The sequence below is a fragment of the Saccopteryx leptura genome, chromosome 2 (assembly GCF_036850995.1).
Source record: "Saccopteryx leptura isolate mSacLep1 chromosome 2, mSacLep1_pri_phased_curated, whole genome shotgun sequence".
NCBI classification, from domain to species: domain Eukaryota; kingdom Metazoa; phylum Chordata; class Mammalia; order Chiroptera; family Emballonuridae; genus Saccopteryx; species Saccopteryx leptura.
This window is the reverse complement of record NC_089504.1, coordinates 36,936,129-36,953,501: the sequence shown is the minus strand read 5'-3', so window position 1 is coordinate 36,953,501 and position 17,373 is coordinate 36,936,129. Positions and strand designations below refer to the sequence as shown.

Below are 17,373 nucleotides of genomic sequence, written 5' to 3'. Positions count from 1 at the left end.
TCAGGTGCTTAGTGTTGACTCCAAGTCCCTTATTCCTGTAGGTCCAAGTCTAGGTACCTACAAATGAAGAGGTCAAATCCAAATTGCCTAAAATTCCAAATAGTCTCACTGCTTCCATGATGGCAAATGTTAATCACCTGGAAAGTAATCAGGTAGATTTATTAACAATTTAAAAGTTTGAATCAGTAATCTTTCCTTTGATAAATTCTCATGTTATACTACAAAATATGGGAAAACCTATATGTAAAAGTTGTTCACAGCACATTAATAGCAACAATTTAAAAGGCAACAGAAGTAACCTAAATGTTTGACAAGTATGTATTTGCTAAGTAAGATTATGGTATCTGTGCTTGATGGACTATTATGCAGTCATTAAATCATTCAAGAACTGGTACTACCTACTGTCGTTACTGTCCAGTACGGGGGCAATTATTTTTCAAAACAAACTACTATTCCCATTCTTGAGATAAGGGCCCATATCTTTCTGGAAGCAGAGCAGAGCCCGGGTTGGTGAAATGAGACAAAAGGTCCGCTCTATGCTTTCCCCCACCCCACAGTCCCATAAATTAATGGGAAGAGGAGGAGGAGGGAAGCACATGCAACTAAGGAAGTCTCTAACCATTACATGTATAGAGAAGATGGACATAAAAGTTAGGAAAAGAGTTACGCATTGTTTTAATAAATTGATTCTTTGCTCCCCCCTTCCACAATCCAGAAAGATTATTCTCCTCTCAAGGAAGTGTGTCTAATATCATTTTACTCAGGCTGGTAACCCCTAAGAAGACTGCTCTAAAATAGCTCTTCTAGATTTAGCTCTAAGAATTATGCTGCAACTGTGAGTTGATGTCTCTCATCTCTCTTCCTTCCCAACTCTCTCTAGCTATTTATAAAAAAAAAAAATTACATGGATTGGAAAATATCCAGACCATGACCAATCCAAATCAATACAAAAGTTATTTTTGTGTGTAGTTGAAAAGATGGCCTAACCAGGCGGTGGCACAGTGGATAGAGCGTCGAACTACGATGCGGAGGACCCAGGTTTGAGACCCCAAGGTCGCCAGCTTGAGCACGGGCTCATCTGGTTTGAGCAAAAAGCTCACCAGCTTGGACCCAAGGTTGCTGGCTTGAGCAAGGGGTTACTCGGTCTGCTGTAGCCCCACAGTCAAGGCACATATGAGAAAGCAATCAATGAACAACTAAGGTGCCACAACGAAAAACTGATGATTGATGCTTCTCATCTCTCTCCGTTCCCAACTGTCTGTCCCTACCTATCCCTCTCTGTCTCTGTTAAAAAAAAAAAAAAAAAGAAAAAAGATTAAGTGTGACTGAGCTCTTTATAATTCTTATTAAATTCAATTCAAATATTTATTTCATGTCTTCCATGTGCTAGATACTGTGAAAACAATGGGAAAAAAAGAAATAGTCCTTATGCTCAAAAGGATTCAGTCTAGTGAGGAAATTCAACAGGAACTAAAATAGAAGACAACTGGGCCCTCTAACAGAGGGGATTAGAGGTAAGGTGTACAAATAGAAGGGAGAAGATAAAAGTTTTTTATCCTTAGAAGTTTTTTAAACCTTAAAAATAAACATGAAAGAATATGAATGGGGGAAAGGGGATGAGACTGTATGCATGGCCCCTCTTCATCAATTTGCTCAATTTTCTCACTAATTTACTATACAGAATTCAAATATTGATCTCCAGACAGACAACATCATACTAGGAATTTAACATTTGCTGAATGAACTAGAACTATAGGGTTCATTTCAAATGTGTGTTTACAACCTGTGCATGCAAATAAAGCAAAGTTATCCAAAGTAGAACAGAAGTGAAAATGAACAGAGGTGATTAATAGGAACACAACCAGAAAACCAGTTAAGGAGACCCAGACACTACAGAACAAATCATGAAACTAATCAAGAACTACCTTTCCAGCAAAATGAATTACAAAATAGTGGTGACCTAATACTGGGCAGCACAAACAGAGAGAAATAGATGGAATAGACTGGAAATAGAAGACAAAGATCATCTTGACCAATAATCTTTCTATGCCAATCAATCATTTCAGAGATTTTTGTCCAAAGATTTCATCTATGCTTCCAACCCAGAGCCTTGGAAAAATAAAAAATGAGCACAAATAAAATGTAACTATAAGCCTGATCCAAAGATGTTGGCAGAGAGACAATGGAACTATACATTATGATGCTAACAGACTCAGCTGTATGAAACTGCCATCCTCTGTCCACCCTTCATCAAAAATCAGGCTGCTCAAGTCAATTCTCAATATTTACTCAGATTAACATCTGCCAACTTAAGTTAGCTATAAAAACAGATGGGTACATAAACTTCAACAAGTATAGAAAACACAAACTACCTTTTAGAATCACAAAAGATATCAAAGGTAGAGAAATCACAAAAATCATTTAAATCCAACTCAAACTTTAGAGTTGAGGACCTGAGGCCCACATGGCAAATCTGTATGTAGCAAAACTGATTCAACTATAGCTTCTAAAAGGCCACACATTACAGAAAATGGTAGAAATCAACTTAAAATTGAACACTTATAAAACATTTAAGGCTTAATAGGTTTTCAAAAGTAAAATGTATTAGGCCAGTAAATATATAAGCCACAAAAAACTGGAGAAAGAGGAACGTAGAGTGGGTTATTTCCACTTAAAAACCTAGTTATTACTTTCATCTTCTGATTGTAAGGTATGTCCCAGCTTTACTGCAACTGATGTGATACCTATACTTGTTCTTTTATTGTTCCTTCTATAGAAATCCGATTTCTATTAGATGTGTTGTTCTCCAAAAACAGTAACAATTTCACCTTGATTACAACAGCCCCTCCATCCTGTTTTGATTTCATAATAACCGTGTGACTGGATTTAAATTTAGTTTACCACGGCTGCTTGCTATGTAAAATAATTTTGTGGTAAATGTATTAATATACTGCAATTAAGGCTAAGTAGGATTAAAAAAAGACATATAACTTAAATATTCATAAATTAAGTGTGTCTCATTAAGGAAAAAAGTGCAATTCATATGATGTTTGCAATAATTACATGTTAAGTATTCGTGTTTCTACTTATGATGTAAGAATTAGCATACCCGTGTTACTAAATAATAGTACACATAATTTTTGCAGTCCTACAGACAGAAATGAAAACTATTATTTAGCCCTCAATAATTTGAAAAACTTCCGTTCGAAACCAACCTCTCTCATTCTTCAGCCCTGAAAGGAAGAACTTTCATCCCGAGAACAAAACACAGCCTGTCCAGAAATCCGCGGAGGCAGAAGGACGTGAGAGAGGACCCTTTCGACTGGTTCCGCGTTCTCGCGGGTGACATCATTTCACCTGCGCCTTGGCAAAACGGGAGGGAACCAGAGATCGAGGCCATCTGCCAGGCGGCAGCCGGCCGGCGCTTCCGCTGGCTGTGCCCGCTCCTCCTCGCCACTTCCCGGGAAACAAAGAGCACCGGGCTGCAGGGCCACGCCCCACCGAACACCGGACCACCACACCCCCACCCTGCCGCTGGCCACAACCCCTCAGCCTTCCAGCGGCCTTCGGGTCTGCGGCTCGGCCTGCCCCGCCCTCACGCAGGAACCAACCGCTGCGGCTACCAGTACCTGTGAGGGAAGGGTCCGCCCTGCGGAGCTGCTCCCGCGGCTCCTTGCTGGCCCACCGCTTTCTATTGTGACCGCTCGCCCAGCCAGCAGCCAACTCGCCAGATCCCTCGTCCCCGGGCCTCCTCACCCCTGGAACCTGGGCTCTGACTGAGGCGCTGTCACCGCGCTTCCTTCTTCCCAGTACCATCACACGGGCGCACCAGGAGACGAAGGCTGCACGCCCAGAACTGCCACAGTCGGCTAAAGCCTCGAGGGCTCCATGCTCTCAGTCCCCGCGCCCTAACCGCCCCAGCTGCCGCATGCCCTACTCCGTTGCACGAGGGACCCCGCCCCACTGCACCCCGCCACTGCGCTCGAGGACCCGGCTCGAAGTGCGATGTGCGCCTGCGCAATGCTCTCCACTGCGTGCGCAGACAACGCCCCTCCCAGCTAGGCCGCAAGATGCACCAGCACCGGCCCTTCCATTTTTTGGTTCTGGAGCGTCCCTGCCCCGCCCCCTTTTCGGAACAAACCAAGCGTACCTGGCGTGCCTAGAGTGAAGAGCCAGACCGACAAACGCTCTACCTCTTTACCCCTCCGCACAGTACCACGCAGAGCCCGCTTTGTTTCCACCACGCGTGAAGGAGAGGGTGGGGCGGGGCTGCGCACATACTGGCGAGCAACTCAACTAGTTCCGGCAACAAAGACCAACGCACTGTGCCCCTGCGCAGCCCCGCCCTGGCCCGCCTCCCGTGCCCAGACGCCCAATTCCTACCCTCTAAATTGTTGCTATTGGTCCATGCCTCCCAAATTCAAAACTCAGCAAACACTAACAGATCTCACTCAAATTCACAGGTATTCATGCGACCTGAGGAATTTTGCAGGGGTCCCCAAACTTTTTACACAGGGGGCCAGTTCACTGTCCCTTAGACGGTTGGAGGGCCAGACTATAAAAAAAAAACAACTATGAACAAATCCCTATGCACACAGCACATATTTTAAAGTAAAAAAAAAAAGGAACAAATACAATATTTAAAATAAAGAACAAGTAAATTTAAATCAACAAACTGACCAGTATTTCAATGGGAACTATGCTCCTCTCACTGACCACCAATGAAAGAGGTGCTTCTTCCGGAAGTGCGGTGGGGGCGGATAAATGGCCTCAGGGCCACATGCGGCTGCGGGCAGTAGTTTGGGGACCCCTGATGTAGAGGCTAGGTGTCTTACAATGGAGCAAGCAGGTTCAAACCCAACTTGTCCGACTGTAAGGCTAATTTAAAAACTCGTATTTAAAGACCCTGGACAGTTGGTAGAGCGTCAGCACAGCATGTGGATGTCCCCGGTTCAATTTCCAGTCTGGGCACACAAAAGTAGTGACCATCTGCTTCTCCACCCTTCCTTCTCTATATCTTCTCTCCTCCATCAGTCATGGCTCCACTGGAGCAAGTTGGCCCCAGACACTGAGGATGTCTCCCTGGCCTCCCCTCAAGCTCTAAAACAGCTCAGTTGCCAAGGAACCAAGCAGTGCCCCAGATGGTCAGAGCATCTGCCCTAGGGAACTTGCTGTGGATCCCCGTAAGGGCGCATGTGGGAGTCTCTCTGCCTCCCCTCTTTTCACTTAACTAAAAAAAAAAAAGAAAGAAAGAAAAAGTGAGTTATTTAGACCATGCTGAGGATGAGAAATCAGATAGAAAGAATGAAGCCATCTTGGTGACCTGATCATGTTAAAGATCTAAAAAAGGACGTGAGACCTTCCCATAAAAAGTACAATAAATCGCCTAACCAGGCGGTGGCACAGTGGATAGAGCGTCGGACTGGGATGCAGAGGACCCAGGTTCGAGACCCCAAGGTCGCCAGCTTGAGCGTGGACTCATCTGGTTTGAGCAAAAGCTCACCAGCTTGGACCCAAGGTCGCTGGCTCCAGCAAGGGGTTACTCGGTCTGCTGAAGGCCCATGGTCAAGGCACATATGAGACAGCAATCAATGAACAACTAAGGTGTTGCAACGCGCAATGAAAAACTAATGATTGATGCTTCTCATCTCTCTCTGTTCCTGTCTGTCTATCCCTCTCTCTGACTCACTCTGTAAAAAAAAGTACAATAAATAAATACGTAAATGGTATCCAATGAAAAGAAGGCTGTCAAGGGGACATTATAGAAGAAGTGGGCTTTAAGTAGACAGGAATTTGATGATGTTTTCAAAGATGATCATACTTTACAGGGGTCCAATCAGGAGAAAAAAGAAAAACCTGGTTCTAGTTCTGGCGTTACTTAAACCAGTCTCTCTCCTGGTTCAGGTCTCGTTGATTCTGGTAAAATAATTAGGGAATCAAACTACAATGATGTTCCAGGATGCTCTGAACCTCTATGTATTAATAACACTATATAGTAATTATTTGTATACATTTGTCTCCCATAATAGACTCAGCTCTGGGATTCTGTTTTGACTCTGTTAACTCCAAGGTCTGAGCCTACAGCACACAACAGCAAATGCTTAGCAACTGCTGAATCAAAGTGCCAACAATAACATCACAGGCTTTTACAATTTCGAGACAAAGAAAAGCTAGAATGAGATAGCAGCTCCTATGAACACAACCCTCTCTCAACCCCAACCACCATTATGTAGCCCAGTTGCATAGTTGATTCTTCCCCCAACGCCCTCTCTGCTAACAAAGGAGCCAATTTAGTGACCATTATCTCCAACTTTTTACATTTTTATTTTTCACTTCATAAATCCCAGCCACAACCTTTAGATGTATCCAATACAATCCATTTTTAATATCTAAGTTCCTCACAACTCTCCCTCTACTGCTGTGGACTGACCAAGAATTACAGTTCTTCCAGAATCTCACCTACACAAGCTTCCTTACCCAATACCACCCTGAAACAGCTTTTCTTGTGTACTTGGATATGGGCTATATGATGACACGGGGAAAGGGGGACAGAAATTACCATTTGAGTGTTGTCCAATCATAAGAGTCATATTCCTTGAGGTACTGAATCTCAGCAGCAGAAATCTACTATAGCCCTCCAGGATTCCTCACCCTTCAGCTTATCTAAATCCCCTTTTGTGAGGCACACATGGTCACTGGCTGGAGCCCAAAGGTTGCTGGCTTGAGCAAGGGTCACTCACTCTGCTGTAACCTCTGAAGAAACATGAAAAGGCAATCAATGAACAGCTAATGTATGCCTCAACGAAGACTTGATGCTTCTCATACCTCTCCCTTCCTATCTGTCCCTCTCTGTAACAACAACAACAACAAAAAGCTATATACAGCTACTGAAAATGAGGCTAGTGCAACTAATGAATTGACCAGGACCAGTTTAAATAGCCACATGTGGCTAGGGACACTACAGAACTTGAAGGAATATTCCTTGTGAAAAGAACTTCTTGAGAATTCTGACTCCAAGACTGCCCTTCAAAATTGGTTTTCACAACATACATGAAAACTGGGAATGACTACTAAAAACTTCTTCCTGAGATACCCAAGCCATTAAGTCCTCTCATTTCTAAAATAAAAATACAGGCCCTGGCCGGAGCGTCGGCATGGCGTGTGGGGGACCCGGGTTCGATTCCCGGCCAGGGCACATAGGAGAAGCACCCATTTGCTTCTCCACCCCCGCCCCTCCTTCCTCTCTGTCTCTCTCTTCCCCTCCCGCAGCCAAGGCTCCATTGGAGCAAAGATGGCCCGGGCACTGGGGATGGCTCCTTGGCCTCTGCCCCAGGCGCTAGAGTGGCTCTGGTCGTGGCAGAGCAACCACCCCCCCCCCCCCCGAGGGGCAGAGCATCGCCCCCTGGTGGGCAGAGCATTGCCCCTGGTGGGCGTGCCGGGTGGATCCCGGTCGGGCGCATGCGGGAGTCTGTCTGTCTCTCCCCGTTTCCAGCTTCAAAAAAAAAAAAAAAAAAAATTAAAAAAAATAAATAAATAAAATAAAATAAAAATACAGTTATCCTCCACTTCTTGAAAGCCTGCTTTAAACCACTTCAGTTTTACAAAGGACCTACATTAGTGCCTGTTTTCACTAACCAAAAGGAATCTGAAGAGTATTTAGCAAAAAATAGGGTTCAGCATTTGTTTTGCTGTGAATCATTATAGAAGAAATGCACATCTGAGCAGCAAGAGTGGCACCACCAAGCTTCTTCCCAGGTAGCTGCACTTAGTATCTTAGCAGCAAGCTGCCATTGCTCTGAACTTTATCTGTGAGCATCTGTGCTTTGTCTTGGTTTGTTTTGTGCATTCGTTAGCATGATATGTACTAAGGTAATTAACTGCTTCTTCACTTAATGTCATTTCTACTTATGAAATGTTTCATATAGGAATGCTCTACTTTAAGACAGTGGAGGAAATCTGTATACCAATACAGTACTTATCAAACAGAAAAAATACTGAAGTTCTTTCAAATATGTCTGGTCACTGGGGTTGTCTAACCCAGTGTCCTACCATTTTAATATATGTCAATAACATCTGAGGTTCTGATAGGGCTGCATTGGATCTAGAGATGAGTTTAGGGGTGCTGATATCTTTACAATATTGAATCTTCAATCTGTGAGCAAGATGCATCTTTATACTGTTTGAGTTACTTTATTCCATAATGCTTCACAGTTTTCTGAAGAGGTCTTGCACATTTTTGTTCTTAGGTTTAGTCTAGGTTTTATATATAATTACTAATTCTAATAGCTTATCTTAATTCTTTTGCATTTTCTATGCGTACAATCCTGCCAGCAGAAAGTGACTTTAATTTCTTTATTTCTAACATATTTTCCTCTTTTTTTTTTTTTTTTTAATCTTGGCTTAGCACTGGCTAGGACCTCTGGTACAGTGCTAAATAGATACAGTGAGAGCAGGCATTCTGTCTTACTTCAAAACTGGAAAACTTTCAACATTTCATATTTAAGTGTGTTTGCAGTAGGTTTTTGTAGATCTCTTCAGCAAAGTAAGAGAGTTCTCTTTTATTTCTACTTTGTTGAATTTATCATATATGTATGTTTAATTTTATCCAATTTTTTTGTACCTATGAGCTAATTATGATTTTTCTGTTAATGTGTGAATTACACTGATTAGTTTTCCAATGTTAAGCCAACTTTACATTTCTAATAAAATCATGTCTTACTACATTACTCTTTTTATTATTGTTGGATTTGGTTTACCAATATTTGATATTTTGTTTAGGATTTTTACATCTGTCTTCTTTAGTGAGATAAGCTGTTATTTACATTTTTGGAATGTCAAGTTTTGTTACAAAGATTATGCTAGCCTCACCTGACTAGGAGGTGGCGCAGTGGTTAGAGTGTCGGACTGGGATGCAGAGGACTCAGGTTCGAGACCCCAAGGTCGCCAGCTTGAGCACAGGCTCATCTGGCTTGAGCAAAAAGCTCACCAGCTTGGACCCAAGGTCGCTGGCTCAAGCAAGGGGTTACTTGGTCTGCTGTGGCCTCCCAGTCAAGGCACATATGAGAAAGCAATCAATGAACAACTAAGGTGTCGCTACGAAAAACTAATGATTGATGCTTCTCATCTCTCTCCGTTCCTGTCTGTCTGTCCCTATCTATCCCTCTCTCTATGTCTCTCTATGTAAAAAAAAAGAAAAAGAAAAAAAAAGATTATGCTACCCTCAAAAAATGAAATCAGGGAGTGTACTCTCTTTTTCTATTCTCTAGAAGAGTTTCTATAAGATTAGTGTTATGCTCTCTTTAAATGTTTGGTAGAGGCCCTGGCCGGTTGGCTCAGTGGTAGAGCATTGGCGTGGCGTGCAGGAGTCCCAGGTACAATCCCCAGCCAGGACACACAGGAGAAGCGCCCATCTCCACCCCTCCCCCTCTCTTTCCTCTCTGTCTCTCTTTTCCCCTCCCGCAGCCAAGGCTCCAAGGGAGCAAAGTTTGCCCGGGCGCTGAGGATGGCTCTGTGGCCTCTGCCTCAGGTGCTAGAATGGTTCTGATTGTGGCAGAGCGACGCCCCAGGATGGGCAAGCCAGGTGGATCCCGGTTGGGCTCATGCGGGAGTCTGTCTGACTGCCTCCCCGTTTCCAGCTTCGGAAAAATACAAAAAATAAAAATAAAAAAAATAAAAAATAAAAAAATAAAAAATAAATGTTTGGTAGAATTTGCTGGTTAGTCAACTGAACTTGGAATTACATTTCTTTAGTAGTTACAGATTTCCTGTTAGCTTTTCTGTCCTTTCCTCATCTGAAACTCACAATCTGCTTCTAGAAAACTATCTCATAATCTTGTCAATTTGAAAAGTACTACTGCTAGAAATACATTTTCAAATACACTGTATAAACAATAATTACAAACAAATTTTACATAAGTAATAGTAGTCTGCCAAACAGTAAATATAAAATTTGATTTTATTCTCAATTTTTCATTTCTAGACGTCAAAGAGTATCTAAATAACAGTTATCTGAAGGACCTTTATACAAAAGTGATGACTATGAGATTATAGGCTTTCTTGTTCCCTCTACACATTTCTATCAGCAGAGGTCCCCAAACTTTTTACACAGGGGGCCAGTTCACTGTCCCTCAGACCGTTGGAGGGCCGCCATATACAGTGTTCCTCTCACTGACCACCAATGAAAGAGGTGCCCCTTCCGGGAGTGCGGCGGGGGGCTGGATAAATGGCCTCAGGGGGCCATATGCGGCCCACAGGCTGTAGTTTGGGGACGCCTGCCTTACAGTATTTATTAAATGTCTATTTCCCCCTATTAAACTGTAATAAGGTCCTCTGGGGTAGGTCCCATTTCTCCTTTGTATATTACTGACACCCATACTGGAATAATGTTGGCTGATAGGAAAAGAACAGTCTTTTCAACAATGGTGTTGGGAAAACTGAATATCCATATGCAAAACAATAAAAATAGAAGACCCAGAATTTTCACTATGAGTCAAAGATCTAAACATAAAAGCTATAACTTTTATGAAAAAATATAGGGAAGGCCCTGGCCGGTTGGCTCAGCGGTGGAGCATCGGCCTGGCATGCGGGGGACCCGGGTTCGATTCCCGGCCAGGGCACATAGGAGAGGCGCCCATTTACTTCTCCACCCCCACCCCCTCCTTCCTCTCTCTCTCTTCCCCTCGCAGCCGAGGCTCCATTGGAGCGGGGATGGCCCGGGCGCTGGGGATGGCTCCTTGGCCTCTGCCCCGGGCGCTGGGGTGGCTCTGGTCGTGGCAGAGCGACGCCCCAGAGGGGCAGAGCGTGGCCCCTGGTGGGTGTGCCGGGTGGATCCCGGTCGGGCGCATGCAGGAGTCTGTTTGGCTGTCTCTCCCCGTTTCCAGCTTCAGAAAAAAAAGAGAGAAAAAAAAATATATAGGGAAAATGCTTTATAACATTGGATCCAGCAATGATTTCTTGGCTATAACACCAAAAGGACAGGCAACAAAAGAAAAAAATTGTATTACTTCAAAATAAAAGCTCTACACAAAGGGTACAATCAAGAGTGAAAAGGCAACCTATGGAACAGGAGAAAATATTTACAAGTCATATGTCTGCTAAGGAGTTAATATCCAAAATATATAAAGAGGCCCTGGCCAGTTGGCTCAGCAGTAGAGTGTCAGCCTGGCGTGAAGGAATCCCGGGTTCTATTCCTGGCCAGCGCATACAAGAGAAGCGCCAATCTGCTTCTCCACCCCTCCCCCTCTCCTTCCTCTCTGTCTCTCTCTTCCCATCCATTGGAGCAAAGTTGGCCCGAGCGCTGAGGATGGCTCCAAGGCTGCTGCCTCAGGCGCTAGAATGGCCCTGGTTACAACAGAGCAACGCCCCAGATGGGCAGAGCATTGCCCCCTGGTGGGCATGCTGGGTGAATCCCGGTCGGGTGCATGCAGGAGTCTGTCTGACTGCCTCCCTGTTTCCAACTTCAGAAAAATACAAAATATATCAAGAACTCTACAATAAAATATAAAAAAAATATGATTTAAAAAAAGGCAAAGGGCTTGAAGAGACATTTCTCCAAAAAAGATATACAAATAGACAAAAAGTGCTAGAAAATATGCTCAATATTACTGATCAGTAGGAAAATGCAAATCAAAACCACAATGAGATATTACCTCATACCCATTTAAGATGGCTACTATTTTTTTAAAAATGAAACAAAGTAACAAGTATTTGCAAGAATGTGGAAAAACTGGAATCTGTTTAGGCTTGTTTTGGGAATGGAAAATGGTGCAGCTGCTATGGAAAACAGTAAGTGGTGCCTCAAAACATTAAAAACAGAAATGACCAGCAATTCCACTTCTAGGCATATAACACAAAGAATTAAAAGCAGAGGCTCAAACAGGTATTTCTATACCCATGTTCCTAGCAGCATTATTCATAATAGCCATACATTAAAAAAAACCAAGTTCATAAATAAATGACAATATATATTATAAACACACAATGGAATATTATTCATCCATCAAAGGAAATTCTGACACATGCTACAATGTGGAATAACCTTGACAACATGCCACTAAGTGGAATAATACAGTCACAAAGACAAATATTACATGACTCCACTTATACAGGTACAAAGAGCACTCAATTCTATACGAACAGAAAATAGAATGGTAGTTGCCAAGTGGCTGGGAGGAGAGGACAACGAAGAGTTATGAAGTTTCTGTTTTGCAAGATGAAAAGAATTATGGAAATTTACTGCACAACAATGAGAATGTGCTTAACACTACTGAACTGTAAACTCGAAAATGGTGAATTTTATGTTAGGAGTATTTTACAACTACAAAAGAAAATCTTATCACAGCAGCAAAAGGGATGGTTTAAATATGTATATAGCCTGACCAGGCGGCGGCACAGTGGATATAGCATCGGACTGGGATGCAGAGGATACAGGTTCGAGACCCCGAGGTCGCCATATTGAGCATTGGCTCATCTGGTTTGAGCAAAGCTCACCAGCTTGGACCCAAGGTTGCTGGCTTGAGCAAGGGGTTACTTGGTCTGTTGAAGGCCCACAGTCAAGGCACATCCGAGAAAGCAATCAATGAACAACTAAGGTGTCGCAACGAAAAACTGATGATTGATGCTTCTCATCTCTCTCTGTTCCTATCTGCTTGTCCCTATCAATCCCTCTCTCTGACTCTCTGTCTCTGTAAAAAAATTAAAAAAAATAAAAAATAAAAAATATGTATATAAGCCAGATTATGTCACTTCTTTATTTAAAACCTCCCAAATGCTTCCCATAACCAGCAGAATAAAATCTAAAGTTCTTTCCCAGGCTTACCAAGATCCACATGATCTGTCCTGTGCCTGCCTCTTCTCATACCACTTTACCCTCATACACCTTGCTTGTCCACATCAGCATTCTTTTGTATGTATAATCTTTGTAGCGTTAGGGCCTTTGCACAGCTGTTTCTCTCCCTAAAATGCACTCATTCTTATCACTCAGAGCTTAGCCTAAGTGCCACCTTCCTAAAGGCCTTCCCTAACACCTAACCTAGAGGAGCCAACTGCCCAATTACTTGCACAGCATTTTGTGAGAAGCTGATTATTTACTAGTTTACATAAGCAGTTCCTTTTCTGCCTCTTTTCTAAAAAAATAAGCACCAGAAAAACAAGGATCTTCCTTGTCAGTCTTTTCACCACTATATCCTGGTGACTCAACAGTGCCTGACACATAATAGACACTTCCAGCAACCATGAACATGAGTGGTAGGAAATGAATGGATTGTAATACATGAGAATGTTTTATATTTTTTTAAATATTTATTTTATTTTATTTTATTATTTTTTTTTTGTATTTTTCTGAAGCTGGAAACGGGGAGGCAGTCAGACAGACTCCCGCATGCGCCCGACCGGGATCCACTGGCATGCCCACCAGGGGGCGATGCTCTGCCCATCCGGGGCGTCGCTCTGTTGCGACCAGAGCCACTCTAGCGCCTGAGGCAGAGGCCATGGAGCCATCCCCAGCACCCGGGCCATCTTTGCTCCAATGGAGCCTTGGCTGCAGGAGGGGAAGAGAGAGACAGAGAGGAAGGAGAGGGGGAGGGGTGGAGAAGCAGATGGGCGCTTCTCCTGTGTGCGCTGGCCGGGAATCGAACCTGGGACTACTGCACGCCAGGCCGACGCTCTACCACTGAGCCAACTGGCCAGGGCCTGTTTTATATTTTTAACGTTATTATTTTTTTTTACTAAAGATTTGTCTGCGAGCCAGATACAGCCATTAAAAGAGCCACATCTGGCTTGTGAGCCATAGGTTCCCGACCCCTGATCTAAAGCTTCACAATTAAAGACGTGTTAAATAAATTACCATAGGCCCTTAAGATGGAACATTATGCAGCCATTTTAACTGATGTTTCAGGTAGATGTCTGTGCAGATTGTCTTTTCCAAAATGGCCATAGCAACTGCTCTTGCCTTTCATTCTCTCTCTCTCTCTCTCTTTTTTTTTAATACAGGGACAGAGATAGAGTCAGAGAGAGGGACAGATAGGGACAGACAGGAATGGAGAGAGATGAGAAGCATCAATCATCAGTTTTTCGTTTTGACACCTTAGTTGTTCATTGATTGCTTTCTCACATGTGCCTTGACTGTAGGCCTTCAGCAGACCGAGTAACCCCTTGCTTGAGCCAGCGACCTTGGGTCCAAGCTGGTGAGCTTTATGCTCACGCCAGATGAGCCCACGCTCAAGCCAGTGACCTCGGGGTCTCGAACCTGTGTCCTCCGCATCCCAGTCCGACACTCCATCCACTGTGCCACCACCTGGTCAGGCGCATTCTCTTCTTATAACAGTATGTTTACATTCCCATCCAGTGGTAGGGTCGATGTTCACTCCTCTTGAACTTGGGTAGGCCTGTGACTGTGGTGGAAGTGATGCTTTGTGACTTCTGAAGCTAGGTCATAAAAAGTTATACAGCACCTGCCTGGCCCTCTTGAACAGTCACTCTTCGAATCAAGCGACCATGCTGTGAAAAGCCCAAATGACCTACAGGTACACAGGCCGAGAGCCCCAGCTAAAGTACAGCACCCACCGTCAAACATGTAAGTACCTCAGGATGACTCCATCGTTAGCCACCATTTGATTGCAACTGAATGAGAAACTCCACACAAATGCCACCTAGCTGAGCACAGGAAACCCCCCAGTACCATGAAAGATACTAAAAGATATGCTTTGCACTGCTGAGTTTTATGGTAACCAATTACACAATCCAGATAATCAGAACAATTTAGTTTTATTTTAACCATGCATAAAATGAGAAAAATTTAATGAAAAAATGCTATGTTAAGAGTAATTAATCTACTGCCTGACTGGTGTTGGCACAGTATGGAAAGAGCATCGACTGGGGATGCTGAGGACACTGGTTTGAAACCCTGAGGTCACGCAGGGTCACTGGCTTGAGCACAGGATCATCAACATGATCCCAAGGTCACTTGCTTGAGCCCAAAGGTTGTTGTTGGCTTAAAGCCCAAGGTCGTTAGCTTGAGCAAGGGGGCTACTGGCTAGGTCTGAACCCCTGGTCAAGGCACATACAAGAATCAATCAATGAACAACTCAAGTGAGGCAACTATGAGTGATGCTTCTCACTCTCTCCTCCTCGCTCTCCTCTCTACCACCCTCTCCTTCTCAAAAAAAAAAAAAATTAATAAAACATTTTTCAAAGTATCCCATTTAATTAAAAAAAAAGTCATTATCTCTACTGAAAAATAGTGAGTTTGCTTTGACATAGTCTGTCTGTTTCTGTGTATTTTCCCAAATTTCTATAATGGACAGATGTAACTATATAACTTGGGGATATGATTTACTTACTTTTTAAGCACAAGTGGCAAGGGCAATCAAAGATCCTTAGCTTATAAAAGAGATGCTCAGCATCATTAGTCATTAGAGAAATGTAAATTAAAACCACAATAATATATCACTTCAAACTTAACACAATGGTTATAATTTAGAAGACAATCAAAGTGTTGGCAAGGATGTGAAGAAACTAGAACCCTCGTGTATTTTCTGGAGTGTAAAATGGTGCAGCCACTTCAGGGAAAAAGTTTGGCAGTTCCTCAAGACATTAAACAAAACTCTATGGCGTGATCAACTAAACAAAAAGATATTTACAAGTAACTTCATGGCAGCAATACTCAAAATATGTAAACAAATATCCATCAAATAGTAAATAAACAAAATGTGTTGGATCCATAAAAAGAAATGGGAGTACTGCCCTCATTGGATACTTTAGTTGGTTAGAGCAGTGGTCCCCAACCTTTTTTGGGCCACGGACCAGTTTAATGTCAGAAAATATTTTCACGGACCGGCCTTTAGGGTGGGACAGATAAATGTATCACGTGACCGAGACAAGCGTCAAGAGTGAGTCTTACACGAATGTAACAGAGGGAACCTGGTAAATTTTAAAAAATAAAACATCGTTCAGGCTTAAATATGAATAAAATGGAAATAATGAAAGTTATTCTTTCTCTGCGGACCGGTACTGGTCCGCGGCCCGGGGGTTGGGGACCACTGGGTTAGAACATTGGCCTGATGCACCAGGGTTGAAGATTCAAGTCCTGGTCAGGGCACCTGCAGCAACAAACTGATGTTTGTCTATCTGTCTCTCTGTCTCAAATCAGTAAATAATTTTTAAAAAGGGGGTAGGTGTGGCTGATAGCTTGGATGGTTAGAGCATCATCCCATAGTACAGAGACATTGCTGGTTTGATCCTGGTCAGGGAACATACAAGAACAGGGGACAATGTTCCTGTCTCTCCTGTCTCTGTCTCTCTTTTTCTCTCCCCACCTTCTCTTGCTAAAATCAATTTTAAAAAAAAAAGAGATGAAGTACTGATTCATGTTATAACATAGATAAGCCTTGAAATCATCATGTCAAGTAAGAGAAACCAGATACAAATGGCCACATATTGTGATTCCATTTATATAAAATGTGCAGAATAGGAAAATCCATACAGACAGAACAATCAGTCAATGTCAGGAGCCAGGGAGAGAGGGGAGCGGAATAATAGGGAGTGATTGCTAATTTTTATTGGCGTTGGTGTTAAGAGGGTACAAAAATGTTCTAAAATTATATGGTGGGGCCTGACCATGCGGTGGCGCAGTGGATAAAGCGTCTGATTGGGACGTGGAGGACCCAGGTTCAAAACCCCCAGGTCACTGGCTTGAGTGTGGGATCATAGACATGACCACCTCATGGTTGCTGGCTTGAGCCCAAAGGTAACTGGCTTGAAACCCAAGGTCACTGGCTTGAGCACAAGGTTGCTGGCTTGAACAAGGGGTCACTCGCTCTGCTGTAGACCCCCTATCCCCCCCTCCCATCAAGGCACATATAAGAAAGCAATCATAAACTTTAAAGCAGTGGATTTTATAATATATGACTTATAGCTCAACAAAGCTGTTAAATTTTTTTAAAGAGCAAAAAATTTAAAGAATGTTTTCAGATGTTATAGGAACTATTAAATCAGCTTGCTAATTATGTTATTCAAATTACCTTTTTTTTTTTTTTTTTTTACTTCTGTGATGGATATAATCTAAGGCAGGGGTCCCCAAACTACGGCCCACGGGCTGCATGTGGCCCCCTGAGGCCATTTATCCGGCCCCTGCCGCATTTCCAGAAGGGGCACCTCTTTCATTGGTGGTCAGTGAGAGGAGCACATTGACCATCTCATTAGCCAAAAGCAGGCCCATAGTTCCCATCAAAATACTGGTCAGTTTGTTGATTTAAATTTATTTGTTCTTTATTTTAAATATTGTATTTGTCCCCATTTTGTTTTTTTACTTTAAAATAAGATATGTGCAATGTGCATAGGAATTTGTTCATAGTTTTTTTTATAGTCCGGCCCTCC

General features: G+C 43.0%; 1 protein-coding gene across 13 annotated transcripts in view; it reads right to left on the bottom strand.

The window, feature by feature from the left end:
• The window catches only part of RNF38 (ring finger protein 38), a 159,705-nt gene that overhangs the window by 50,474 nt on the left and 91,858 nt on the right, over positions 1 to 17,373 (bottom strand). For 2 of the 13 annotated variants that reach the window (XM_066367676.1, XM_066367678.1), the window contains exon 1: positions 3,630 to 3,991. The exons of 5 other annotated variants lie outside the window; for them this stretch is intronic. Coding sequence is in view for 2 of the 8 variants with exons in the window: in XM_066367674.1 (XP_066223771.1) it covers positions 3,216 to 3,224 (9 nt within the window). In the remaining 6 variants the exon portion in view is untranslated. Of the gene's footprint in view, positions 1 to 3,215; positions 3,416 to 3,629; positions 3,992 to 4,150; positions 4,251 to 17,373 lie in introns of those variants that run through there. 6 more of the 13 variants (XM_066367682.1, XM_066367683.1, XM_066367674.1 and 3 more) reach the window with 4 other exon arrangements.